This window comes from Urocitellus parryii, chromosome 7 (assembly GCF_045843805.1).
Source record: "Urocitellus parryii isolate mUroPar1 chromosome 7, mUroPar1.hap1, whole genome shotgun sequence".
NCBI lineage: Eukaryota > Metazoa > Chordata > Mammalia > Rodentia > Sciuridae > Urocitellus > Urocitellus parryii.
In genome coordinates, this window is record NC_135537.1 from 167645414 (window position 1) to 167661412 (window position 15999).

Genomic DNA, 15999 nt, shown 5'->3' on the forward strand with positions numbered 1-15999 from the left:
TTTTAAAAATGTGAATTGTACTGTCAACATGATTATTGATCACAGAAGAGTTTTGTCAAGAAGTAGGAAGAAAGAACTTCATCAAATGGGGAAAGTGGGACAAACCTGAAGATGCTGCTAAGATTGTTTTAAAGAAAACACTCAACTGAATGAGGGTAACACAAATTTTGTGGAGGTAGAAGTAAAAATTAGTAAGAATTCTAGAGCTGGGAGGATAAACTCTTCTTATAGAGTAGATACAGACTTATAATTTTTGTTAGGCTTCTGTTAGCTCCAAAGGCCCCTTGATGTAAGGAGAAAGAAGCCCTAAGTCTGAGGCACCAGAAAAATTAAGTAAAATCATAAGTTTGGAAAATGGGGGTGTATTTATTTATTTAGCTCATATTATGTAACCAATACATGAATCTGTATAAGTTCCATTTGGTTAACTAGGGGTTTAGCAATGAAAGGAATATGCTCTGGAACTAGATTGCCACAGCTTGAAATTAAGGTTCTACTGCCATCATTAGACATATACATTATATGTCAGTTATATTGTTTAATAAATTTATGTAAATAGCATTATTTTTTCTGGTTTTAAAGCAAAATGTTCTGGTAGTTAACAAAAACATCTTAGAAAATTTACAGAAATAAATTTTGAAGGATACTTTATGTGGAGAAAATGATGGGGTTTGCCATACTGCAAAGATCCACCATGTGATTAGAGTTGAGCCTTAAAGCCAGGTGACATCAGCCTGACCTCCTCCAGGAAGGGCAAGGTGGCTGGTGACTGAGTTTAATCACATGCCCAATGATTTCATCAACCATGTCTACATAATTCAATCTCCATTAAAATTCTGAACATCAAACCTTAGTTGAAATCCCTGGTCTCTAAACATAGGTCCTGATTCCATGAAATGAACATAAAAGTCTGTGTTTGGGACCCTCCCAAAACCTCACCATAGAGTCTCTTCAGTTATCTGGTCCTGATTTGTATCCTTCACAATAAAACTCTATTCATAAGTATAGTATTTTCCTGGTTCTGAGTTGTTCTAGCAACTTACTGAATATGAAGGGGTAATGGGAACCCTCAATTTTTACTAAGTTGATCAAAAATGCGGGTGGCCTGGGGAACTCTGCACCTGCAACTGGTATCTGAACTGAGGACATTTCAGATAGTTCTTGTTGCAGACTGATCTTAATCTTTGGAGTCCAGTCTAAGTCTGGGTGGTTAGCATCAGAATTACATTACAGTATTGCCATGAGAAAACCACTCAACACTGGGTGGGGTAAGAACTACTATAAAGGAGTAGGTAGAACAGTTCTTGGCGCTCGTCCTGATTGGGAATAGGCAGTGGGCAGAAATCTCATACTAAATAGGCCATAAAGAGTACTCTTTCAATAGCAGGGCAAAACTAGACTGCTCTTGTTCCACCTAACAAAACAAAACAAAACAAACAAACAAACAAAAATCAAACTGCTTCCAAATAATCTAGCTGCATCCCAGAGCAAATCTTAGAAATACCTAAAGTAATGATAAAAAATAATAAAAAATTCCAGTTGCTGTGTGGCTCGGGAGGCTGAGGCAAGAGGATCACGAATTCAAAATCAGCCTCAGCAACTTTGAGAGGCCATAAGCAACTCAGTGAAACCCTGTCTCTAAATAAAATTCAAAAAAGGGGTGGGTATGTGGCTCAGTGGTCAGGTGCATCTGAGTTCAATCCCTGGTACCTCCCCGCTCCAAGCATTCAACAATGTAACACCAATCAATAAGAAACACAACTAGAAATGATACAGTAATAGACTTTTAGACAAAAACACTAAAAGGACCAATATAAATATTTTCTATTTAAAAAGGTAGAAGAAAGCATGGGTAAGTAAGGAGACAAGCAAATCAAATTTCTAGAGATGAAAAAGGAGTGTCTGAGATTAAAAAAAATCAAAAAACCAAAAAAAAAAAACAAAAAACACAACAACTCCCACTGGATTGGATTAACAGTAAATTCGACATTATCCAAAATGAAACAGAGCGGAAAAAGCCCAGAAACAAAAACGGACAGAGTATTAGTAAACTGTGGAACAATTTCAATATGTTGAAGACCTTACCCTCAGTACCTATGAATTTTTGGACTATTTAGAATAGAGTCTTTGCAGATGTATCAAGTTGAGATTATAAGTGTGTGTGAGTGTGTCCCCTAATCCAGTATGACTGTCATACTTATGAGAGGGAAATCTGGAAAGAGACACACAGGGAAGATTGCCATGTGAAGATATAAGTAGATATCTTGAGTTATGCTGTCACAAACCTATCAGAAGCTTCAAGTAGCAAAGGAGGATTCTCCTCTGCAAACTTTGGATGGGGAATGGCCTTGCCAACAACTTGATTTCAAATTTATAAGCTTTAAAACAGAGATTATATTTTAGCAACATGGTCTAAAGGAAAAAAAGTAAAAAGTGGGAGAGAATAAATTTTTGATGTTTTAAGCCACCCAGTTTGTGGTACAGGCTGAATATCCATTATCAAAATGCCTGGGACCAGTGTTTCAGATTGCAGAGTTGCCCCCCCCAAATTTGTAATATTTATATAATAAATTTTACTAGTGGGGCATTCCTAATTTGAAAATCTGGACTCTAAAATACTCTAAAACCTGAAACTTTTTGAGTGTTGTGTTGGGATTCAAAAAGTTTTAGATTTCAGAGCAGTTCAGATTTTCAGATTAGGAATACTCATGTTTTACGGCAAGCTTTAGAAAATAAATCCAAGCAAAAAAATAGATAAAAATGGCATAAACAATACAAAATATATAGTTGATAATTACATGTAGGTTTATATATTCTTTAAGGTTAACATATACTCAGCCTATGTAATGTTGCTCTGTAAATGGCATAAACAATACAAAATATATAGTTGATAATTACATGTAGGTTTATATATTCTTTAAGGTTAACATATACTCAGCCTCAGCTCTTTCTCATAATGAGCCTCAGGCAATCACTATCAGCAAGCTGGTATTCATTATTACACTTACCATCCTTGTAGTAGAGCAACATTGAGACCTTTTAGACAGTCAAAGAATATGAACATTTGTGTCTATTTTAAGAATTCTGAATTTGAAGTTTTGAAGATTAATTTTATAATCTATGTATAGAAGTGCATGATGGGGGGAGGGGATAATGAAATCTATCTGTACTTGATCTGCAGAGAAGGTCATATACATAAAAAGAAATTACTCTGAGGAAATGTTTATAATATTTATAATATTCATAATATTAAAAAATCTAAGAGGGCTGGGGATATAGCTCAGTTGGTAGAGTGCTTGCATGACATGCACCAGGCCCTGGGTTCAATTCCCAGCACTACCAAAACAAACAAACAAACAAGCAGACAGACAAATGAAACAGCAACAAAAAAACAATAACAACAAAAAACACTAAGAGGTAATCAGAGTATTGGAAAAACTTGTTTTAGGTAACTATTGTGTTATTTGCATTATAAAATTCAAGTAAAAATTATATTAGTCTTTTCAGAAGTCACAGATTTCAAGTTTTATATATTCAAAATTTATAACAGTTACATTAGAAATATAACTGTAGAGGTACTCAGGAGCCACATCCCAAGCCCTATTTTATGTTTTATTTAGAGACAGAGTCTCACTTAGTTGCTTAGCGCCTCACAATTGCTGAGGCTGGCTTTGAACTTGTGATTTTCCTGTCTCAGCCACTCAAGCTGCTCAAATTATAGGCATGCACCACCATGTCTGGGTACATTAGAAATTTGTGGGTCAATACCCAAAAATATAAAGAAGAAGGTTTTACAGCAAGAAAAGATGAACAATGGGAATTGATAACATCACAATAAATACCTTGTTTGAGGGCCAGAACTCTGTGTTTGTGCAACAAGAATTGGAGTGACCTCTCGACTATTTCCACTCTGTGAGAAGACAGACTTTGTTCCAGTTTGGCCCATTCTGGCAACAGACTGTAAAACACAAAAAGTCTAAGGTTTGTGATTATCAATTGCAGTATAAGCGATAAAAGACACCATGATGCTCCCATCTACATTTTTGTAATGAAAGAGCTCATAATATATATTATCTTAAAATACAAATTATAAATATCATTACTGTCAATTGCTATTAGTATGAATAATAATCTATTTCCTCATTTTAACATCAAGGGAATTTTACTTCTCTACTATCTTTTCATCTTTCACTTTAGTTTCAAAAGAAAGGCTCAAATTCTGAGGAACTATTCTATTTAACTCGTTGTGAACATCCTCTGTTTATTGCATACCTTCTCAATTTGGGGCTAAGTGCTAAAAAATTTTAAGACAGCTACTACTTTAGGATTTAACTTCCTATACATAAGAAATAGCAATACAATAAGATTTTTTACTCCTCTTTTGGCACTTAGTAAAACAGTTCTATAGAAGTTCATAGGAATAGATTTTTTAAAATCATGAAAACTTTCAAAATTCAAAAGATACTGCTCTTGGGCTGGGGATGTGGCTCAAGTGGTAGCGCGCTCGCCTGGCATGCGTGCAGCCTGGGTTCGATCCTCAGCACCACATACCAAAGATGTTGTATCCACTGAGAACTAAAAAATAAATATTAAAAAAAAAAAAAAAAAAGATACTGCTCTTTATTGTTACTATTTCTTTCTTGTTTTTCCAATCTTTCATTAAGTACGTTTTTGATCCCCTTGAAGGAAAAAAAAAAAAAAAAAAAAGATCTTTGCTTGCCTCTTCTGTCTATTCTAACTCATTATCTTCTTTCTATTCATCTTACCATTTTTTTTTCTTGTACTGGGGATTAAACTCAGATGCACTCTGAACCCTTTTCAAAATATTTATTTTTTAGTTGTAGTTGGACACAATACCTTTATTTTATTTATTTATTTTTATGTGGTGCTGAGGATCGAACCCAGGGCCTCAGGCCTCAAACACGATAGGGGAGCGCTCTACCATTGAGCCACAACCCTAGCCCCCTTTTCATTTTTATTGAGACAGGATCTTGCTAAGTTGCTTAGGACCTCACTAAGTTGCTACCATTTAATTTCTGTATAAAGTGATCTTTGATATTAATGGACTTTTTTTTTTTCTTTTGGTACTGGAAATTGAACCTCATCTACCACTCTGCTACATTCCAGTTCTTTTATTTTTAAGACAGGATCTTGTTAAATTGCTAGATGGACTTCAAACTTGAGATCCTCCTGCCTTAGCTTCCTGAGTAGCTGGAATTACAAGATTACAAGTGTGTGCCACCAAGCTCAGCTTCAATGGACTTTTTTTTTAACCATCAGATAATTTTCTTCAAAAGTTACTGTTATCCTAATATTGTGTACAAAATTATAAAAAAAGTTTATTACAAATACTTATTAATAACTTTCTCAGGGGACTAGAGATACAGCTCAGTTGGTAGAGTGCTTGCTTTGCATGCACAAGGCCCTGGGTTCAATCCCCAGCACCACCAAAAGAGGAAAAAAAAAAAAAAACCTTTCTCAGCAGATTTGAAGGCCTTATTTTTTGTCTTTTCTAAATTCAATATCATTGGTTATCCTCTCTCCTCTGTTTTGAAAGTCTGTATAACTTCCTAAATAGTCCACTAACTTGACTGTGCTCTCACTTCATTTGCTGGCGTCCCTTTATTCTACAGTTTTAAAATGAGGTATATGTACTATGTTACTTAGCTACTTTTTCTCTAGGAAAGCTGGGACATTTGTCATTTCTATCACTGGATAAATTATTTCCTCTACAACTACCCACTGAATATTTTCACCTACCCTACCATCACCTCAGAATAATACTTTATAATCCTTCCTCTTCCTTCCCCAAATTGGGACCTCAAAGGACAAAGGACACTCAAAGGACAAACTTATAGTCAATTCTGGTCCTTTCTTATTTATCAAAGAATTATACACTGCATTCACTATTTGGCCTGATTATTTTTTTAGTCGATACATGTAATTCTTCTGGAAATGTTGTGTAAGAGGCAAGAAGAGAAGGGAGGCAGAAAAGGATGAGACAGTGTGTGTATTTTATTGCTTAGGCACTCATCTGCTGCCTAACTTGTCTTTGAGCTGCTATGGCTCTTCTGGTTTGGGTCTACTTTACCTGGCACACAACCATTCTACCATGTTTTCTTCACAACTGTAATAAACTAATTCCACACACATAGTTTGCTCCCATAACAACACACCCATAGTTATCAACTTAAAAAAAATCAGGTTTGAAATAATTTAATAGTTCATATGTAAATTACTTTACAGTTCCTTCTTTTTTTTTTTTTTTGATAGTTTTGAAGTTTCTATTTCCACTAAGGAACTAATAGATACAGCTTTTGCAGGAGAGAGAAGGGAAGAAAAAAAAAAAAAAACTTTTAGCAGATTTGCATTGTTCAGGAGTAAAACAACAAAAAAATAACAAAAAAAGAAACATTTCTAGAAGGTAAGAGGCTACATCTGTTATTCATATATTAGTATGACTTAATTAGTTTCCATTTCTTAAACATCTATTAAGCATGGCAGTAGGCATTTAAAATACATGATTTAATTCTCACAGAAGATATCCTACACCACAGAAATGTTTCACACAAATGGTACTTTGTTCTACTGTAGTACCTCTATATAAAAGAACATTATATAAAGAGCCTCAAAAAACTTTTTCAGTGCTTATAATAATTATACTATCAAATATTTTTACTTTTACTATATATTTATGAAAATCCACCATAAAAATCGTATTATCAGAAATATCTTGCTTACCTGAGCAAATTTTTTTTCATGTCATTTATTAGTGCTATTTAAAAAACATGGACTGGGGTGCAGCTCAGTGGTAGAGCACTAGGCTAGCACGTGCAAAGCCCTGGCTTTGATTCCCAACACTGAAAAAACAAAACAAAAAAACAACACCCCACCCCCCAACAAAAACCCCAACAAACTATTACCATAACAACAACAACAACAACACCACTAAGCAGTGGGAACAAGTAAAAACTATGGCAGACATAATTTGTAATTTATATTCAATCTTAATTTTGTTTTTAAAAAGGAATTAAAAGCAAAAATGAATATATTTACTAGCTATATGCTGATGAACTACCGAGTTATAATGTTAGTTGGTTGAAAAAGTCACCAGTTATGTATCTAAGATAACCATGAAGCTAGGACAATCATATTCTTTTATATTTTGATCAACAACTCCCAAGGCAAAAACAATTACAGAAAAAGTTAAATTCTCTCTGAATTTATCTTTACAGATTGGAATTTTAAAGAATTTTTAAAAAATCAATACAAAATTGCATTTTACATGTAAAATACCTTTTTTGTAGGGGCTCCGGTGGATGGCACATCAATTACAGAAGGTGTATTAGTGTAGTTTTGTAAATAGGATCCATCTCCAGGACTTGGGGTTTCTAATGGCAAAATCCCAAAACTGAGAAGAGGTTGAAATCAAGGTGTCAAAAAGTCATCAAGGCATATATAAAGCAGCAGTATACTTAAATTAGAAGGTCTAAAAGGAAGAGAATGGCAAATCAGTCTTGGGGGCAGTGAGGACCTGAGGGGCAGATTAAAAATAAGCTGTGAATGAAGACTACACCACCCACCATTCCTAACACTAAAAAATAATTAAAAAATAAAAAAAGAACTAAATTGAGATACAACTACGGATCTCAGGAGGTTTATTAAAAATAAAGAAGAGTGGCTTTATAAAAGCTGAGAAGCATACACTAGATAATTAAGACATATTTAAGAGTTTTAAAAATTTCTCCAGGGGTTAGGCATATAACTCGGTGGTAGACCACTTGTATAGCATGTGCAAGGCCCTGGGTATGATCCCTAGCACCACAAACAAAATTCTTAGATTCTGGGTTTTAGATACAATTATGGAGACAATGTCTCTAGACAGTATGGATATTTATCTAATAATTATCAGTATAATTATACAATGGTGTCTAAGGGCACTGTCATCTCACAGTCAAGTTATTTTAGTAGTTCCCTGGGCCCAAGGCCCCATTCATAGCATATAATTTTTTGACACTTTTAGATATGTACCCCTCTTGGATGGGTTCCTATATTTATACATACATATACTTCTCATAATTTTGACAAAACATTTCACTGATTGATAAATACTTCCTCCATATTTTAGAAAAATGTACTAAAAAAGCCCATTGATGTTGGCTAGGCACAGTAGCGCACTCCTGTAATTTCAGTGGCTTGGGAGGCTGAGGCAAGAGGATTGCAAGTTCAAACTCAGCCTCAGCCACTTAGCAAAGCCCTAAGCAACTCAGTGAGACCCTGTCCCCGTCTCTAAACAAAATATAAAATAGGGCAGGGGATGTGGCTCAGTGGTCTGGTGGCCCTGAGTTCAATCCCTGATACCCCCCCCCACAAAAAAAAAACCTCAAAAAAAAAAAAAAACAACAAAAAACAAACAAAAAAAAAAAAACCCCAAACTGGTGTTGCTATGGTTATATCATAGGCATAACAACATTTCAAGGGGTTCACTGCCATCTACTGATGTACAGCCATAAAGGTAGTATTTTTCAATGAATACACTAAAGATAATTAAGACATATTTAAGAGTTTTAAAAATTTCTCCAGGGGTTAGGCATATAACTCATTGATTTGTATAGCATGTGCAAGACCCTGGGTATGATCCCCAGCACCACAAACAAAATAAAACAAATATATAAAATTTTAATCACATCCACTGTTATCCACAGTAATTTAGGAAATTGCTGTTCATATTAATTTGTATTATTAATCATATGAACCATTGTAAGATCACAAAATATTACAATACATTTTGAACTAACTTTTTGTTTGACTTACCTTGGGGTTAATGGGCTAAGAGCAGCTGGTCCTCCTAATAAACTTCGACCAGTTTTTGGTTTATTTTGAACCTGTTTAGATAATATGGAAGTTCCTGTTCCAAGAGGTACAGTATCTGGTGAAATTACAGCTGAATCAATATAAGACACTGAGGAATCTGTATTCAAGGAGTACTTTGAATTGGAAGATTCTAAGTTCAATCTGTTTAATTCCTGAAACAGAAAATTTCTATTATGTCATTTATAACACATTGTTTAGCTCAGATAATTTTCTCAGTTTTCACAATCTTTTGAATGGTAGAGTAAGTACACTTACAATTGTGTCCTGGGGTGTTTCCGTAAGAACTGTCTCAGGCTGTCTATGAGATAAACTATGATTAGATACTAGTGTTGTACAAGAATTGGGCAGACAGTTGCTAAAGTTCTGTATAGATGTTAACTTAAATGTTTGGTCAGGATCTGGCTTTTCACCTGCAAAGACCAAAAAAAAAAAAAAAAAAAAAAACAAAACAAAAAAACAAACAAACAAAAAAATAAAGATATTTGCCTCTGAGGAATAATTTTCTTTCGAGTTTTATAACTAAGTGGAAATAAGTCCTTATCTAGAGTTTTAAAAAATTCTTCTGTCCATTTCTGTTAATCAGATTGGCCTTCCAAAAGCCCATCCATTAACTTATCATAAAAGTTAACCCATAAGACAAAGATGTAAATGTAGTAAATATACTAAATTGAAAGGACACTAGTTTTTAAATATAATAAACCACAGAAAAATGCAGATTTGGATGTTTGTTTTACAGCAGAAAACAACTAGATGGCTTTTTTCTCAAGGTAGAAGGTGACTTTACAGAGGTGAAATGCAGGTGATATTACAGTAAAGACTGAAGTATTTCTGGGGATACAGACACCTGTTTTAAAATGATCCTTTACATAGCTTAGAACATATATACTGAGACACTCTATATTGTCCAGGTGTCATTCAATTAATAGTTTTTGTTCCAGGACTGTATTAATTTCTTATCCAGAAAGCAATTTGGCTAGTGATATACACACAATACAACTTATTCTAAAGGACTGAATATATTTAAGGTGAACTGGCTAAATAGAAAAGACTAGTGGATTTAATTTTTGAGGTAGCATAATGGAAGGTAACATTATTTCTGAATCATATGATTCTAATTCTCAATTTCAACAGTCCTTAGTTCAAAAAATATTTTTATTGTAGATAGATGATTTGTATGAATCTCCAAAAATTGAGGAAAAAAAAAAAAAAAAGAAAACATGCAAACCCCCTTCTATCCCCATGGCTTCCACCAACCTACCTATTTCACATAATGATTCAAAGGGAGACCAGAGGAAAGGATTTAAACTAAGGCTCTTTTGGTAACATTCTGATCCTTTGGCAAGCCGATCTGTTTTGCTGTGGAAACAAAATAATAAAAAAGCTATAAAGCCCCAACATTTATGAAGATAATTTTTGGTTTAGAAAATCATATAAATCTTATATAAATTCTGACAGCACTCCCTCAATTATCAACTTCTCCTTCTTCCCATTTTAACTCTATTATTTGGAAAAGTTCAAGTTAAAAGTCAGGTGAAACAAATACAACATGAACTGAAATATTAAAATAAACTCTTACTGCCTTCTTGAATACTACCATATAACATCCCAATGGCAATTCTAAATGTGAGTTACATATTTTAAACATATTTAAAATTATTTGATTTTTAACAAAAAGCAGTAGCCCTTAATGAAAAGGAAAATTCATAATTCTTTCCTAAAGGTTTACATTTGGAATCTTCACAATATCCCTGGTAATAAATAACTTGTAACAAATCTGGAATTATGAGAATGGCATTGCTGACTCCCAAGATTTCTATTAGGAGGGCAGAAGGGGTTGGTGGGTATTGAGATTCACTGACGCTTTGAAGTAAAAATACTATTTACCTGGTCTGAGGTTTAAATGTTTTAATACCACATGAAAAAAAAATATATATCAAGTCTTCTAAAATTGTAAGGTTTTACAAAGGACCAGATGGCAATGCAACCAACATTTTCAAAGGAACCTCCTCTTCAAGTGAAACTATCAGATAAAATACACAATCTGTTTTAATATGCCAATTATCAGTATAATCTTAGGGAACTATAGAGAAGACTTCCTTGGGAAAACAGGCATTAGTTTGCCTGCCTTCTAAATTTCTACTTTAAAAAAGGAGAAAACAGGGGGCTGGGGGTATAGTTGGTAAAGTGCTTGCCTCACATGCACAAGGCAGTAGGTTCAATCCCCAGCACCACAGGGGGGAAAAAAAAGTAGAAAAAAGGGCAAAATGGATGCAGTGGTGCACACCTATAATTCCAGTGGGTTGGGAAGCCAAGATAGGTGTTCAAAGCTAGCCTCAGGAGCGGTGAGGTGCTAAGCAACTCAGTGAGACCCTGACAAAATATGGCTGGGGATGTGGCTCACGTGCCTGAGTTCAATCCCCGGTACCAAAAGAAAAAACAAAAACAAAAACAAAACAGGGCAAATGATATGATAAACCTAAGAAGTTTCAAGTGGATATAGTTGCAAATGCCAGAATTCCCACCTATGTGGGCAGCAAAAGCAGGATTGAAAGTTTGAGGCCAAATTAAAAAAAAAAAAAAAAGTTTGAGGACAACCTAGGCAATTTAGTTACATCTTTTTTGAGGGGAGGGAAGGAAGGAGGGAGGGAGAGGGAGACAGGCAGAAAAAAAGGGAGAAGATGTTAATAGCAGAGATGTTATCAGCAGAGTGCTTGCCTAGCATGTGTGATTTGATCCCCAGCACAGGAAAAAATAATAATAATTAATCTGAGGGGTGGTGTCCTAGGGAATTGAACTCAGGGGTACTTTACCACTGAGCTACATCCCCAGCCCTTTTTTAAATTTTGAGACAGGTCTCACTAAGTTGCTGTGGTTGGCCTCGAACTTGTGATTGCCCGAGCCTCTTAGGTCTCTGGGATTCAGGCACATGCCACTGTGCCCTGCCCTATTTGTCTAACTTTGTTTTTTTGGGGGGGAGAATGTGTGTGCCAGAGATTGAACTCAGGGGCACTCAACCACTGAGCCATATCATCAATCCTATTTTGTATTTTATTTAGAGACAGGGTCTCACTGAGTTGCTTAGTGTCTCGATTTTGCTCAGGCTGTCTTTGAATTCAATCTTCCTGCCTCACCTTCAACTGGTGTTACTGTGATTACAGGTGTACGCCACCATGCCCAGCTACTTGTCCCACTTAAACTAATAAACATGTGGGCAACACTCTGGTAATGGGCAAAGAGACATCTCATGGCAGGATTACTCTCATAGCAGTCAGAAGTAGAACAGAAGACAGTCCTTTGTTCATCCTAGCTAGATCTCTATAGTGGCAGCCAGAGCTGTTTCATGCTAGGGCACATTAAAAACACACACACACACAAAGAAGGAATCAAAATGAATGTAGACTTTTGAAAAATGTAAATAAATTTTGTCAAAGTCCATGCCTAAGACTGTTCAGGTGAAATTTCTTACAAGAAAAATAATTGTCACAGATTGATTTAATCATCTAACAGGGACAGAGAAGTAACCTAAAAATAGGAAATAAAGAAAATGTATAAAAAGGCTATTTTCTAAAAGTAACAGAGTTAGAAGTAGTAAATCAATACTTGGGATTTATTATTTTTTTTTGGGGCGGGGGAGTAATGGGGATTGAACCCAGGGTTGCTTTATCACCAAGCTACATCTCCAGCCCTCCTTTTTTATTTTGAGACAGGATCTTGCTAAGTTACTTAGGGCCTACTAATTTGCTGAGGCTGGCCTTGAACTTCTGATCCTCCTGCCTCAGCCTCCTGAATTGTTGAGATTATAGGCATGAGCCACTGCACCTGGCAGGAATTTTTAATATAAGGCTAGAAAAGGAAAATACAGTGAAATCTCAATGTTTGAGGACTATATTAAGCCTCTAACAAACCATTCTATGACTATTTCTTCTACTATTTTCTTCTTGTAATTCTGAAATAAAGACATTTCCTCTAGTCCCCTTCTTCATAAACCCTTCTCTGGTGAGAATCTCTTTGATAAATAATTCCTAAATCTACTTATTGACATCAAGCTTACCTTTCCTCTGCCAGCTGGACAGTTTCATCTAAGTTTAGTTCCTTACTTAAAGCTTCATGTGTTCAAAATCAAATTCATCTTTTCTCCTGAAATCTGTTCTCTCCTTAGATATTAGCCTGCCTCACTTCTAATTTTTCAAGTGAGTAGAAAATAGGGCAAATGATATGATAAAGATAAGAGGTTTGAGCTGGGCATGGTGTGTGCACTAAGAGCAACACTATTATCACAAGTTCACACTCAAAAAATCTACTTACAGACAATTCTGACTCATTCTTTCCTGACCTTCACAGTCAAACAGAAACCTGGCCTTAATTCACGTACTTTTATTTTACCTCTGGCTTAAAGTTCCTTCTTTATTTTCACTGTTATGATCTGTATTGCTTCTTACATGTCAATAGTCTTCATTTTTTTTTAGTTTTCGGCAGACACAACATCTTCTGTTTGTATGTGGTGCTGAGGATCGAACCTAGGCCGCACACATGTCAGGAGAGCACTCTACCACTTGGGCCACATTCCCCAGCCCCAGATTCTTAACACTCCATGTTTCCATTCAATCACAGTTTGCCTATTTATTTTTTCCTGTGTTTTCCCTTGCAATTGATGTAGTATGCATGTATCTAGATTATAGGATGCAATTTTAGTCATAAGACAGGCATATCACAACTAAAATGAAAATTCAGTTTTGAGGCAGGATTGTTCCACTTTGGATTCTTTACCATCTTTATGATGAATAAAAATAACATAATCATATTCCTCAGAAGGGGGAAAAAGCCTCCATCTTCACAATTAGGAACTGCTTTCACACACACCGAACTTTTCTCAGGACTGGAGTTCAACTGCACCCTCAAAACTTTATTAATAATTTTATTTAAAAATAATAGTAGTACTTACATGTGCGAGGCAAGCGCTCTGCCACTGAGCCACAACCCCAGTCCCCAAATTTTAAAATTTAAATGTTCTCTTTTATTTATTTTGGGATAATTTTAGATTTATAAGAATGTCACAAAAGTGATAGAGTGCCTGTGTCTCTTATATATAATTCCCCCTAATAATATCTAATAAAATCACAGTACAATCATCAAAACCAAGAAATTGACATTAATATAATAGTGTCCTCATTTGGATTCAGCTGCTTTTATGTGTGCTCATTTGTAGGTATATAGTTTTATCACATTTACAGATCTGTGTAACCACCACCACAATCAAGATATAAACTGCTCCAATTTCCCAAAGAAACTCCTTCAGCTGTTCTTTTAGTTACATTTTCTCTCAGAATCACTCATGTTCTCCATCACTATTATTTTGTTAAATCACTACATAAATAGAATTTCGCAGTATGTAAACTTTTGGAACTGGCTTTTTTCACTTGCCACAATGCCCTTGGTATCCAAGTTATTGTATACAACAATAGTTCATTCCTCTATATTGCTAAGCAGTAGTAGTCCACTATATGAAATATTTATTTACCTATTTACCCACTGAATATTTTCCAATTTGGGACTTTTACAAATAAGCTGCTATGATATATAAGTATCCCCATCACAATGTATGAGGAATCCTGTTGTTCTGCATCCTTAGCTGAACTTGTTATTGTCAGAAGTTTTTTTTTTTTAGCCATTCTAATAGGTATATTGTAGAATTTCATGATGGTTTTACTTGCCTTTAATAATGGCCAATGATTTGGTACATCTTTATTTTGTTTTGTTTTGTTTGTTTTTGTTTTTGGAAGTACTGGGGACTAAACCTAGGAGTGCTCTATACTGAGCTATATCCCCAGACCTTGTATTTTTGAGACAGGATTTGGCTAAATTGCCAAGGCTGGCCTTGAACTTGTGATCCTCTTGCCCCCGTTTCCTAAGGTGTGGGAATTATAGGCATGTATCACTATGTCTGGCTGAATATGGTGCTTTTAAGAATATTAAAATTTTGACTTCTTTCACAAATCCTGCATTCCCAGGTATATATCACTCCCCTCAAATAATTTATAGTCTTCAAACATCTATTTTCCTTTAAAAGTTCTATAGTTATATAGAAATGTTATATTTTTTCTTTTTCTATCAAGTTTTTCCTAGTTGACATCTTACTCTTCTGCTTAACCAAGCAGAACTGATTACTATTTTATTATACAAACAAAATATTGCTCAAATTTTATCACAGTACTTTATTTATTTTTTGTTTTACAAAAAGAAATCATTTTTTATTTAACAAAATCATCCTTTTTTTTATTAGTTGCTCAAGACAATACAATGATCTTGACATATCACACTTTGATTCAAATAGGGTGTGAATTGCTGTATGTTTACAAATGGATGTATAACCAATTGATCTTATAATCTGTACACGTGGAAAAATGAGAATTCACAGTACTTTTATTATAATAATAAAAATTTATAAACTTTGTTAACTGTTTCTTTCCTTGTATTCTATTATAAACCTTTGAGGGTGGGGGCTATTACTTACATTTATATTTTCAATGTCAAGTGCTGTGTCTAGCTATAATGTGGGATAAATCTCCAAGTATCTTGAATGAACAACAAGAAGGAAGGTAATGCCAGTTGAGTGCAGGGCACAGTGGCATATTCCTGTAATCCCAGTGGCCCAGGAGGCTGAGAGTTCAAAGGAAGATTGAGTTCAAAGCCAGACTCAGGAACTTAGCAAGGCCCTAAGCAACTCAGTGAGACCCTGTCTCTAACTTAAATTCTATACAAAAAGTCATTTTCAAGTTTTTTTATTTTCCTCTTTTTTTGGGTACTTGGGGATTGAACTCAGGGGCACACACCCAGCTCTATTTTGTATTTTATTTAGAAACAGGGTCTCACTGAGTTGGTTAGGGCCTCGCTAAATTGCTAAGGCTGGTTTTGAACTTGTGATCCTCCTGCCTCAGCCTCCTGAGCCCCTGGGATTATAGGTGTGCAACACTTGGCTGGGCAAGTTTATTTTTCTTAATACAATATTCATTTGTCTTGGGGCTGGGGTTGTGCCTCAGCGGTAGAGCGCTTGCCTCGCACGTGCAACACCCTGGGTTTGATCCTCAGCATCAAATAAAAATAAACAAAGGTGTGGTGTCCAAGTAC

General features: G+C 35.1%; 1 protein-coding gene across 1 annotated transcript in view; it reads right to left on the reverse strand.

Moving 5' to 3' along the window:
- The window catches only part of Cdc27 (cell division cycle 27), a 60305-nt gene that overhangs the window by 22734 nt on the left and 21572 nt on the right, over positions 1 to 15999 (reverse strand). The window contains exons 5-9 of the mRNA XM_026408211.2: positions 10133 to 10230; positions 9130 to 9284; positions 8815 to 9026; positions 7297 to 7411; positions 3843 to 3958 (exon numbers count right to left, since the gene is read on the reverse strand). Coding sequence (XP_026263996.1) covers positions 3843 to 3958; positions 7297 to 7411; positions 8815 to 9026; positions 9130 to 9284; positions 10133 to 10230 — 696 coding nt within the window. The remainder of the gene's footprint in view (positions 1 to 3842; positions 3959 to 7296; positions 7412 to 8814; positions 9027 to 9129; positions 9285 to 10132; positions 10231 to 15999) is intronic.